The following is a 13,660-nucleotide window of genomic DNA, read 5'->3' on the forward strand; positions in this document are numbered from 1 at the left end:
TGTCCCCCACAATCCTGAGGGAGTAGACACTCTTCTTCCCATTTTCCAGAGCAGCAAATTGAGAATAAGCGTAGCGAACTAACTTGTCCAAGGAACCTATTCTTCACTCCAAGTTTAGCACCTTGTCTGTTGCTTACGCTGACTTGCCCAGGGAAGGCCTTTACAGGCAGCGGTATCAGCTGCAGGTAGAGCTGTCCCAGTCTCTCTCAGAAGAGCCCTGACTTTGTGTCTAGACCCAGATCCTCTGATCAGGCAATCAAGAGACATAACGTAAGAGTCAAGGATCCTTTAATATAAAATACATGACTTGCTTTCCAATAACGTGATAAAAAGCACATTTAACACCATGATGGAGATACTCAAGAATGCCTTGGTCCTAATCGGAGTGACCCCCTAATATCCAGATGCCCAACAAAAGCCAAATTCACCCGTTCAAGGGCAGGGAGCCTCCGCAGTTTGACCGTACAGCCCCCATCCCCACAACCTTCTTCTATTCTGAACCTCCCCCAAAGAAACAAGGCTGGCCCATGACAGTCTGCTGTGGTTTAAAAAGCCTTCATAATTAGAGATTCATACCTTTGCCTTGATACTTCAGCTAATTATTAACTTAATAATTATTAAAATCGAGTACCTGAAAATAAGGATTACGAGCATAGAAACAAATAACAGACACCGTTTCTGGCTTCAAAGGAAGGGACGGAAGCTAAGAGGCAGCTAGGGCTCTGGCTGAGCAGGTAAAGGCCCAGAGAAAACGCCTCCTTTATCCAGGCCACAGAATTCAGGGTGACAGCCTATACCTTATACCTTGTCCTTCCCTTTGTACACTGGGCCCTTCTGTATACAGCGGACAGGTGACAGCCCAGGTTTCTGGCAGCAGACATGGCATGAACAGGCAGGACAGTGCCATGGTTGACCAGTTCCATGTATACACACCCGCCCTGCTGTGTGAGATCACTCACCAATCTCCTCTGCAATGGCCTGTAGCTTTTCCAGTGTTCGGCTGATAAGTACAACGTTGAGTCCGTGTTTGGCCAGCTGCAGGCAGGAATGGGAAAAACAGAAAGATGCTCAGCAGAAGGGAGGCCTTAGTGGCATAGGAGGTCCTTCTGTACCTGGCTGCACCATAAGTCTCCTGCTTCCCCTGGGCTTCTATGTGATGGAGGTTCTTGTGCTGTGAGTGACACAGTCATTGTGGGTAAGGCTGAAGCCAACACTGTAGCTGTTGTAAGTGTCTCTGTGTGCCCATTATATGGCAAGAGTCACTGTGAGAAGTCTTGACAGGGCCATCATCTGAGAACCCCTGTCTGTAACTGGTGGGGCTCACTGTAGCCAACTGTAAAGTCTGGGGGCTGCAAACCTTACTTTTTGATAGAGGCTCTCACTGGACTGGTACTTTCCCACTAGGTTTAACTTGTTAGCAGGCAAGCCCCAAGAGTTTACCTGCCCTCACCACTCTAGTGCTGGGATCGCAAGCACACATCAGATCACTGACTTTTCATGTGTGTGCTGGGAATCGATCTCAGCTCCTTCATGACTGGGCTATCCCTCCACACTTTTGAAGTGTTACTGGGAGACCATCAGGGTAAAAGGGCTTACAGGCATTGCCAGGCTGCCCGACGCTGTGAGCTCTGGTTCCCCTCCTAGATCTACCTGGCACCCAGAGACTCAAGGTGTGCATCAGAGACTAACCAGACTCTGTCTGGGTATTTTCACTAATAGTATGCACTCATTTCCTTATCTTCCTTGGGTTCCATGGCCCCTGCTGCACTTCCTCCAGTTCCATCAGGTTGAGTTCTATTCCTTTGCAATAAAACAATTCCTCAGTCACTCAGCATGAGCCCCCTCCTCCTTTCTTCTTTGGAACACTGATGGGAAACTATCCAAATCTATTTTCGCAAACTGTGATTTATAAGAATCTGATAAAAATCCTTTGAATTTTGCAGCTTTTCATCCATACTTGTCTCAAAGGTGTTTACCTGGTACTATTGGTGAAACAAATGTGAGTGTGTTTTCAAAAACCTTTTCATCTTTCTTACGTCTTCCTCATGTAGTGAGTTAGCTATGAGGGTGGATGTTTAAAGAGAGGTGTTAAGATAGAGGAGATATCACTGGGACTAGCAGGATGCTCAAGTGCTTGCCACACAAATGTGAAGACCTAAGTTCAAGCCTCAGTGCCCATGTGAAAAGCCAGATGCAGCACAACCAATAATCTCAGCGTAGGGAAGATGGAAACAGAACTATCCCCGGAGATGATAACATGTCTAGTCAGTTAGTGAGTTTCAGGTTCAGCAAGAGACCCTGTCTCCAAAATAAAACGGGTGGAAAGAGTGAAGGAGACACTCAGCATAATTCTCTGGCTTCCACACACACATTGGTGTGGGAGAATTGTCTGTATTCTGTCAATCGTATTTTAATAAAATGCTGATTGGCCAGGCAGGCAGTATAGGCAGGAAAGCCAGACAGGAAGTAGAGGTGGAGCAAAGAGACTAGGCGTATTCTGGAAAGCAGGAAGCTCCCTCCGCAGTTCTGCCCAGACCACCGGAGAGGAAAGATGTAAGCTGCCCCGCTGGAAAAGGTACTGAGCCATGTGCTAACATAGATAAGGATAATGGGGTAACATAAGTTATAAGAGCTAATAAGTAGCCTGACCTAATGGGCCAATCAGCTTTTTAACTTATAGAGATCTCTGTGTGATTGATTTTCTCTGGGACTTGCTGGTTGTGGGGTACCGGGCGGGAACAGATACCCCAACAAGCTGGCCCTCATGCTACAACACATGCATACACACGAGTATGCACATTCACCTGAACACACACACTAAGATATAATAGACAGCAGATCATAAGATGATTTCAGAGAGAGAACAAAGCCAATATTTGTGCTATTGTGGTACACATCATACATTCACTTCTTGTACCTATCTAGCACCGAGCTTCCAGGCCTTGCAACTTCCTGCACATTGGGAACGGTAAGAGTCTCTTTCCTGTGCAAGAGAGGATAAGAGCATCATCCACACGAGACAGAAACTCCAGGAACATCTCCTGCTCCTTCTTCAGTCTTGGTCCCTCATTCCTACCCCCTGAGATTCCTGGAATATTCTAAATACTACGTGTTTCTCAGCACACCAATGACTCAGCTGCTTTCTGGAGACCCTAGATAGCTTCAAGGTTCAGGATCGAAAACTGCCTAACTCTGGAGTGTTTGTGTTATAGCAACAAGAGCAAATGAAAGCAATAAAGACCAACCAAAAGAAAAAGACAGCTCTAGTAAGTCTATCAAAGTCAGCATTAAAGCAAATAAATATTGTTAGAAACAGACATCATGGAAGACTGACTCCTCCTGGAGACACACCAGTCCTAGTCCTGGCTACCTAGATGAAAAGCTTACACGGAAGAGGTAACACAACAGGGGGTAAAAATACACCAGCTCAGCTGGAGATTTTAATTGCTGGACGAAGAATAGACATTTGGTAAGGAAACAGGGCATAAAAACCACACAAATAATAAGCTTCCTCTTATGAATCCATACCAAGATGAAGCAAGAGTTCATCCTCTGAAAGTTGTCTCTGAAAATCCTGGTAAGGGCTAAAGGGAAGGCTCAAATGTTAGAAGCACTTGCTGCTCTTCCAGAAGACCTGAATTTGTCCTCCAGTTCTAGGGGATCACCTACAGGCACCTGTACTCAGGTGCACATACCCTTTTCCCAGTGCATAAACATAATTTAGGACTTTAACTTAAAAGTTTGCACTATATATGTTTTTATATACATAGACTTATATATAGATAACGTGTGCTCTTTTTAATTGGCACGTAGTAATTTTAATGTGGCGTTTCAGTGTGTGTGCACAATGTGTGTGTGCACAGTGTATAAAGATCACTTTGTGGCCTGGCATATCTGGCATCTCAGATACAGATCACTCATTTGTGTTTGAAGATTCAAAATCCTCTCTCCTGTTTTGAAATAACCAATGAAGTTGTTATCAAAGCCCCTGAACATTTTAAACTCTCAGGCCACACCAACCCCACAGCTGGGGCAAAGAAGCCAGTTAAGCAGTATTGGGTCCTAGCTTTTCCTAAAGCCATTAGCCCAGTTGCCCTTCTCTGCCTCAGAACTGAGGGCAGGGCATGTGTACAAAGAGGAGATGAGCCTTAACAGCCGTAAACCAGGCAAGAAGTGAGGAAAGACTCCAAAACACCTCTCATACAAACAGTACTAGGACCTGCCCAACAGTATGCAGGGCAGACTCTTCAGCCCTGAACAGCTGACCCAGGAACATGTATGGGAAGCAGCAAACCTGCCAGGCAGAGGATCGGGCAAAAAGGAAGAGATCAGCAGGGAAGAGAGGCTGCCATCCTCAGAGGATTGAGAGAAAACCAGAAAAGCTGTTTCTTAAAGCTGTGTTGAGAGGACACAAAAGGGTTCTCAGAAAGGGAAGGCATTCTTGATTTCTTTGGAAAGGGGCAGGCAATTAGACAGTTCTAGCCAGGTGTGGTGCATATGCCTGCAAATTCCAGCATGTGGGAGGCAGTGGCAGGAGGGTTGCTGCAAGTGTGGGGCTAGCCTGAGCTGTGCAGCAAAACCCTGCCTTAATTAAAGTATACCCTGGGCTGTACAACAAGAACCTGTCCCCTTGCTTTAGTTATTTTTAATTTTTACATCAAAAAGGAACATATTAAAATAAAACAGGGCTGAAAAGATGGTGCTGTGGGTAAAACCATTGCCCTGCAAGCATGGGGACCTGGGTTTGGATCGGTAGAAACATGCGAAGCCAGACCAGGCAGCACACAACTCTAATACTGCTCCTACAGCAAAGTGGAGATGGGTGGTGGAGAAAGGCAAAGCCCAGAAGCTTGCAGCCCAGCTAGGCTGGCATATGGAGCAAGAGACAACAAGAGACCCTGTTTCAAAATAAACAGAAACAAAAGCAAAAAAACCCGAGTGTTAATAATAAGGCAATAAAGATAAAAACAAGTGTTTTAAACTGTCCCACAGAAAGAATCCCAGGCTCACATTATCTTCTGAGTAAATTCTATCAAACATTTCAAAGAAAAAAAACCCAATCATTCCAAAATTGCATAATCCTTTAAAAGAATAAAAAGGAGGTCAAGTTCTCTCTTTTCACGCAGTGCCTACAACCTTGACACCTCAGATTCTCTAGAAAACAAACACCGTCATTTAGTCCAGCTGATCATCATCGGGAAACAGCCCATGACTCAGCAGTTCTGTTCTCGTCGATGCTGTTAACTGACATGCATGTCCTCTAAGAGACAGGGACAGACATATGGGAAAACACGGGTGTCTATGGACTGAGGGAAGCGTAACTACATTGGGACACATGGGATGCTGTAGTAGAGTGATAACAGGAGAATCGATGGACCACATTCCAGACACAGCAGCAAGCACGGATTTCTAGGGGCTGCAGCAGCTGAAGTCACACAGACTAGGTTTTTGAGAACTTCCCTGCTGGGATAAGACAGACTGGTGCAGGGCAAGGGAAAGAGATGATCTCCAAGGCCAGCGCAAGACAATCGTTCCGTGAGTGGTAACTTTGACGCATAGATGGACTCCTGGCCATTTCCTGCAGCCACCAGGAACACTACCTCCAGAATGGTGACTCTCTCATCTGCCACACTGTGGGGGGAGTAGCCCCCAACTGTTCAGATAAAGAGGAATGAAAGTAAATGACTTTGCATAGTGTTTTTTGTTTCTGGGATTCTCTGACCAATAACAACCAAAATAAGCATCAGTGTGTGGTGAATAGGGACCTCGACTTATCTTGGGTACCGTCAAATCATATCATATAGTTAGTCCAATACTGAAGTTCAATACCAGCCTAACTAGCAGGCTTCCTGATAAGATACATTTGTCTAGCACTGTAACACAGACACACAAACATACACAGACACACACGCATGCATGCACCACACCACAAGAACAACTAAAATCAACTTAATGATCATCCCTGAAGGGATGCACCAGACATGAGACTTCCTTGAGATAAAACACCCTGAGAACTGTTATGGAGATCAGAGCTGTCCAAATATCTGTGCTGGAACCACAGCCCCTAAAGAGAGAATAGTCAAATATCCCACGTAAATATTCATAGATGAAACATAGAATGCAGGCAGAGGCTTTTCTTATTACACGCACAAAAGGATTGCAGTGCGACTCTTGCCCAGGGGGACCACGATGACTGCTACCTGGGAGACTCTCATCTGTATCACCAGGAATATATTAACAACCAGGAATATGCATCTCCTGTACCACCTCCCTCCTCCCCAGTGGTCCAGTCCCTATCTCCTTTTGTCCTACATAGAGTCCAGCCATTTTGGCCCCTCGTGAGTCTCACACATGCATGGTTTAGGATGGTTTGAAATCTGTGTTCTTTTGCATGTTATCTGTCTACCTCTGTCAACTCACTGACTGAACTATACAGCCTTCTGAAGGAAACGAGACCCCAAGTTGAGCCAGGCAGCAGTGGCTCATGCCTTTAATCCCAGCACTAAGGAGGCAGAAGCAGGCAAATCTCCACGTTCAAAGCCAGCCTGGTCTACAGAGTGAGTTTCAGGACAACCAGGACTACACAGAGAAGCCCTGTTTCAAAAAAACAAACAACAACAACACCCCCAATAAAGGGAAGTTGAGAGCAGGATTTAGAGACAGAGAGCCTTCACTGTTGCTCAATGGGCAGAAGCTAAATTACAAGGTAAATTCAGACACTAGCAGTCCTTAGTACTGCTAGATCCCCCTTTGGGGCATAGGATTAGGCAGAAAGTCACAGTCTTCTCTGTCCAAGAAAAGATGAGCATGTGCAGTAGTTTCTCTCCTTTTCCCTTTACCCAGAGCAGACTGCCCGTGGCTGGTGAAGAGCTGCCGTGAGGACCAGAAGGAAGGACGCTAACTAGATAGAGTTCTACCCGGGAAAGCACCCATCACTGAGAGCCCTCTGGACCTTATCAAGGCCCTTTACTACTGCCAGCCATATTCTCAACATCTGTATCTACATATAGCTAAGAATTTTCTTTAAAAAAAAAAAGATTTATTCTTTTTTTTTATGTATTTGAGTTTTTCCTGTTGTTTCCTTTATATCTCTTTAGACCAAAAACATACCCAGAATCATTACCACCCCTCTGGGAAATGCAATTTAAAGTAAGATTTCACCAAGCCGTTTTAAATATAAAATATATTGACAGAAATAAAATATTAATTAGGGGGAAAAAACCAAAAACCCAGAGTGGTGGCAATTCCGGGCTGAGGGTGCCGAGTCCCCACCCCCACCAGAATCTGTCACAAATGTGACTTAAGAATGAAGGACTTTTGTCTCCCAGTTCACTTCATCAGCTTCCTGGAGGGGAAGTTGTCCATTAAATGGAAAACAATTTGCATTTCCAGCACAAAGGGTGCTCTTTGCCTGTGGGCTCCAGCCTCTCCTTGGTGGCGCCTTTTTCTGGGGAGAGTTTCCAGGCGGCATGTGAAGTGGTCTGGGCCGAAGTCTGGGCAGCATTGTCCCCTTTGTGTGCTCAAGCAGGACTCAATCTTATTTTGAGAAAGTCGGGGCTGACAGGCCCCATATGCGGGTCTCCAGCCCCTTTTCAGAGAGTTAAGCCCCCAGCAAGGCCTTTCCCATAATGCACTGCCCACCAGTCCCGGATCTCTGCAGCGACTGCAGGACTGAATGGGAGCCTGGGTCAAGGAAGGTGCTTGTGGCTGCTAATCTACACGCGGGGGTGGGAATAAGACAGGGCTTCTTCTGTGTAGCAGAGAATAGAAGACAGGGCTGGAATTCATGTGCAGACCGAGAGCCACAGAGGTGGAAGCCCACTCTCTGCCTCCCAGCCCAGCCCCTTCCAGAAGTATTTTTTGTTTTGTTTTGTTTTGTTTCCCACCTGCTTTGGTTGATACTTGAAATTCCTTGGACAGGAGGCAAAGCCTCCCCTACCACTTTAAAGGTGAATGAGGATTAAACTTAAATGAGCACAGAATAGGCTTCCGGAAAGCCAGAGAAGCGCGTTCCCCCATTCCTGCCATTAAGCACTCCCTTGAAACTCCCAGTTCTTTAATTAAGCTGGAGCAGTGGATAAATCAGAAATGTGAACCAAATCCCAAGGAAGCTCACTTTCTCTGATTAAAGGATCAGAAAAGGGACGTCTAAGGACAGAGTGCATAGGCAGGGCTGGAAGAAGGCTTGTGGGTAAGGTGCCTGGCTGTGCAAGCCCAGGGACCGGAATACCCAACCCCAGGCCGCATGGCGATGGCGCTGTACATCTGTAACCCCGCGAGCTGGGGAGGCAGAAACAGGTGAATCTGCAGAACTAGCTAGGTAGCTCCAGGTGCAAAGAGAGACCTACCTCAAATGGATAAATAAATAAACATGATAACATTTCTCTAAGACAGACAAGTAACATTTATTTCAGGGACACCATTAGAGGAGATGCAGTTATCAAGGTCAGAGAGACTTCGGGAAGGAAAAATAGCACTTCATTAACGGAACTGGAATGCAACATTTCAGATTCCAACTGCTTTTTGCTAGAGTAATAAAAATTGTCAATGCATCATCAAACCCACAGTTTCGTTGATTTAATTTTTGTATTTTATTTTATGCGTATGGGTGTTTGCCGACTATAAGTGCATCATATGCATAGGGTACCCATAGAGCCAGATGGAGGTGTTAGATCCCTTGCAGATGGAGTTACAGTTGTGAGCCACCATGTGGGTGCTGTGAGCAGCCAGTACTCTTAACCACTGAGCTGTCTCTCCAGCCCCAAGCCTGTTATTCCTATGCTATATTTTGACATCCAAACATGCCAAGATCAACACCAATATATGGTGTAAGGAAACAAAAGTAATGACATGTACAGTGAAAGAGGAAGACACAGGATACCAACCTCTAACCTCCACACATACTCACATGGGTCAGCACATTCATGTACACATACATACACCCCACACATACCCCCCACACAGGTAATAGCTTATGTTTCAGCCACAATATGGCTGACACGTCTGGGTTCCATGGCCACCAGACTTGTCCCACGTGCAGCATGGTTGTATCACCTACGTATGATGCAGCTGTGTGAGCCCTTGCCCACATGTGTGAGCTCCATCATCTGCATATGTTGTAACATGTCATCCCCTGTGCGCATGTGCTAGGCAGCCCTTAAAGATTTGTTGCGTGTTCCATGTTTCCTTCTCACTCGCTCCAGGTAATTTCAATAACTACTCTGTCTCAAGTACACACCTTAGAAAAAGTACTATGGCCTCAGCCGATAAAAGGTTTAGTGGAGATGAAACACATCCAGTTAGGTGACTTAATTTGTAGCTCTAACTGGCAAATCCCCAGCAGTAGCAAGGAGGCAGAGGCCTTAGCAGGGACCATGTAGGAAACCTGGGTCCCTTCCCCAGCTGCTAATGTGCAGTATAAACCATACGAACAGATTTAAGTAAGACCCAGAGTCTCATGACATCTTACCAGTAATGTCCAGGACGTAGTTAAAATTTTTTTTTACCCAACATACAAAGAAGTTTGAGTAAGAAAAAAATACTTAGATGCCAATATTTTAGAGTTCTCTGACAAGATTTTATGGAAAATTTCTTTTGTTTTATGTTGTTGTTTTGTTTTTTGAGACAGGATTTCTTTGTGTACCCCTGGCTATCCTGGAATGCTCTCTGTAGACCAAGCTGGCCTCAAACTCAGAGATCTGCCTGCCTCTGCCTCCCTACTGCTGGGATTAAAGGCGTGTGCCACCACTGCCCACTTTTTTTTCTTTTTTCTTTCTTTTCTTTGTGGTTCTCTGACAAGATTTTGAAGGATAAAAATGCTTCACAAGGGAACTGGAGAGATTCTGAATTCAGTTCCCAATACCACACTAAGCAATTCACAACTGTGACTCCAAGGGATCTGACCCCTCTTTTGGCCTCCTCAGGTACCCACACTTGTGCGGTGCTTACAAACACACATGTGACATGCACACATACACAATTAAAAATAAATCTTTTTTAAGGTGCCTTAAAGAGTCCTTGTGGGCATATGAAAAACAAAAAAATTCCAGGGGGAAAGTTCCATCTGCTTTGTGGGGGACAGGGTCACGTGTAGCCCAGGCTGGCCCCTCAAACTCAAAATGATGTTCTTGAATTCCTGCTCCTTCTGCCTCCACTTCCAGGACAGCAGAATTACAAACATGACCGCTACACCACTGCTTCTGCATAAGCAGCATTTTACTCAGTGGATGAGCTTAGAAGAATGGGAGCTTTACTGGCTGGTTTTGACTGTCAGCTTGACACAAGCTAGAGTCGTCAGAGAGGAAGGAGCCTCGTTTAGAAACTGTCTCCATGAGATTCAGCTGTAAAGCATTTTCTTAATTAGTGATTAGTATGAGGGGCCTAGCCCATGGTGAGTGGTATCATCCCTGGGCAGATGGTCCTGGGTCCTATAAGAAATTATGCTGAGGGAGCTGGAGAGATGTCTCAGTGGTTAAGAGCATTGCCTGCTCTTCCAAAGGTCCTGAGTTCAATTCCCGGCAACCACATAGTGGCTCACAACCATCTGTAATGAGGTCTGGTGCCCTCTTCTGGCCTGCAGACATACACAAAGACAGAATATTGTATACATAATAAATAATTTTTTTTTTAAAAAAAATTCTTTCAAAAAAAAAATTACTCTGAGCAGGCCATGGGGAAGCAAGCCAGCCAGTAAGCATATCTCTCCATGACCTCTGCATCAGCTCCTACCTCCAGGATCCTTCCCTGTTTGAGTTCCTGCCCTGACTTCCTTTGGTGATAAACAACACTATGGAAGTGTAAGCTGAATAAACCCTTCCTTCCCCAACTTGCTTTCTGGTTGTGACTTTTCATTGAAGCAATAGAAACCCTAACTTTGACAAATTGGTACCAGGAGTGGGGTGTTGCTGTGACAGACAAGCCTGACCATGTTTTGGGGAGGATTGTGGAAAGACTTTGGAACTTTGGGTTAGAAGAACCGTGGAGTGTTAAAAGCTCTGTGGGACGTTCTGTGGGAGCTTGGAAGGTAAGAATGTTGAGAGCAGTGCAGAGGATGGAGGCCTGGCTTGTGAAGTTTCAGAGGAAACTTTAAAGACTCTGCCAGGGCCATTTGTTATTTTAAATTAAGATTCTGTGGTTCTGGTTAGCTGGGGCTGAAGAATCAGCTCTGATACCAGAATTACTAAATCAAAACTTTGTCTTGCTGGGATATTTGGTGCTGGGCTAAGAAATCAGCAATGATTAAGAAGAGACCAGCATGAGCTAGTGGGAGCTCATTGACTATGGACTGATAGACAGCTAGAGAACCTGCAGAGGACTGAACTAGGCCCTCTGAATGTGGGTGACAGTTGTGAGGCTTGGGCAGTTCGTGGGGCCACTGGCAGTGGGACCAGGATTTATCCCTAGTGCATGAACTGGCTTTTTGGAGCCCATTCTCTATGGAGGGATGCCTTGCTCAGCCTAGATACAGGGGGAAGGCCTTGGTCCTGCCTCAACTTGATGTTCCTGACTTTGTTAACTCCCCATGGGAGGCCTTCCCCTCTCTGAGGAGTAGATAGAAGGTGGGGGGGGGGTAGGAGGAAGAGGGAGGGAGGGGAAACTGGGATTGGTATGTAAAATGAAAAAATGTTTTTAAATTTTAAAAAGATAATTTTTTAAAAAACTTTAAAAATAAAAAATAAAAACAAAAATAAAAAAGAAAGAGACCAACAGCCAGGCACCTTTAATCCCAGCACTCAGAGGACAGAGGCAGGTGGATATCTGTGAGTTCTAGGCCAGCCTGGTCTACAAAACAAGTTCCAGGCTTAGTACTTGGAAACCAGAAGAGATCGTTGATGAGATGTAGCCTCAGTAGCTGTTGAAGGCCCAGAACTAAAGGGTCATGCAAAGAAGCTGAAGCTTGGCACCATGAAGAGAGTTTATAAGAGGTTTTGATGAAAGTGAAGCCCAGCTGCAGCAGAAGACCCCAGGATTTTGGAGGCGCCAGCACCATGGGATGACCTCAGGCAAGATAACGTCGAAGAAAGTTGTATCAAGACATGTCAGAACTAAAATTCTGTCAATTAAAGACAAAGAAAACATATTGGGAGAAGCCAGAGATAAACAACACCTTACACAGTGGAAAACAATTCAAAATCTAGCCAGCTTCTCCTCAGAAATCAAGGCCAAAAGCAAGTGTTACAATCTTTTTTTCAAGTTCTGAAAGGAGGGGACTAACAGCTACAAATTCTACACCCAGCAAAACTATACTTCAGGAATGACAGGGAAACCCAGAAGTTACCGAGTGAAGAAAAGCCAAGAGAAGGCTTCATATACAGACCTGTCCTGAAAAAACAACTAGAAGTTCCCTAAGCAGAGAGGAAGTGACTAGAGGAATGTAAGACATGGTGAGAAAGAAATAACCGTAAGTCCCAGATACTCCTTCCTCAGAATGACTTGTTCCATCTGTCAGCCTAAGTAGATCATGGTCAAACCAGACACCTGGTCAAACATTAACTACTGTTTCTGTGAAGCGGTGTGTATGTTTGTGTTTATTTTGCTATGGTCTTTTGATGTATTTGTTGGTCTTTTGAAACAGGATCTCAAGTCGCCCAGGATGACCTCAAAATTGCTATGGAGCTGAAAGCAACTTCTGCCTCTACTTCCCAAGTGCTAGAATTACAGCCATGTGCTGCCACACTTGGCATGTAAATGTGTATTTTTAATTTTACTTTGGTTTTTTGAGACAGGGCTTCCCTGTTTAGCTCTGGCTGTCCTAGAACTCACTCTGTAGAACAGGTTGACCTCGAACTCATGGAGATCTGCCTGCCTCTGCCTCCTAAGTGCTGGGATTAAAGGTGTGTGCCACCATTCAGCATAAATGTGTATTTTAGTAAGGAATAACGTAGTCAGAGACTTTAACTTGAGTGTTTGCCTTCCACAGTGTGGGAGAGCCTCATCCCTGGATCTGCAGTCAGCCTTTCTATCTTGCAGATCTTTCATTTGTTTTTTTGTTTTGTTTTGTTTTGTTTTTATCTAAACCAGGTTTCTCCGTGTAGCCCTGGCTGTTCTGGAACCCACTCTGTAGACCAGGCTGGCCTTGAACTCAGAGATCTGTCTGCCTCTACCTCCCAAGTGCTGGGAGTAAAGGTATTCACCACCACTTCCTGGCAATCCTGCAGATCTTGAATACATCACTTCCAGAATAAAGTGAACCAATTTTTAAAAAAAGAAAAAAGATCTCAGTCTCTCCCAAAATACACATGTTCTGTTCCTGTTCTCTCACCCACTCTTTTCCTCGCCTCCCTCCTTCCTTCCCCATAATTGGTTTTGTTTCTCTAGGGAACACCATGTGTATGCAATGCCTTGGAAGTCAGAAGGGGCACCTGACCACCTGGAACTAGAGTTACAGATGTTTATGAGATACCATATGGGCGCTGGGAACCTGTGAGTGAACATCATCCCAGGCCCAGGACACACAATTTAAGCTATGCACATTCTACCTTCCTCATCCTGTTTAATCCTTGCCCAGGTGAGAAAGCTACCACCTCAAGTTGGCTGACACAGATCCAGGCAGTGAAGGTCAGAGGCAAGCTCCGGATACCCTCATATCTGGGCAGTCCTCAGCCACGGAGTCCTGACCACCCCAGACTGAACCCCTTTCTCTGGAGCATCAGTCAGCAGG

At 45.3% G+C, this 13,660-nt stretch overlaps 1 protein-coding gene across 2 annotated transcripts in view; it reads right to left on the reverse strand.

The window, feature by feature from the left end:
- The window catches only part of Hsd17b3 (hydroxysteroid 17-beta dehydrogenase 3), a 37,793-nt gene that overhangs the window by 13,700 nt on the left and 10,433 nt on the right, over nt 1-13,660 (reverse strand). For both annotated transcript variants that reach the window (XM_048447609.3, XM_048447608.3), the window contains exon 3: nt 960-1,035. In XM_048447609.3, the coding sequence (XP_048303566.1) occupies nt 960-1,035 (76 nt within the window). The remainder of the gene's footprint in view (nt 1-959; nt 1,036-13,660) is intronic.

Source organism: Myodes glareolus, chromosome 14, assembly GCF_982192425.1.
Source record: "Myodes glareolus chromosome 14, mMyoGla1.1, whole genome shotgun sequence".
Taxonomy (NCBI): domain Eukaryota; kingdom Metazoa; phylum Chordata; class Mammalia; order Rodentia; family Cricetidae; genus Myodes; species Myodes glareolus.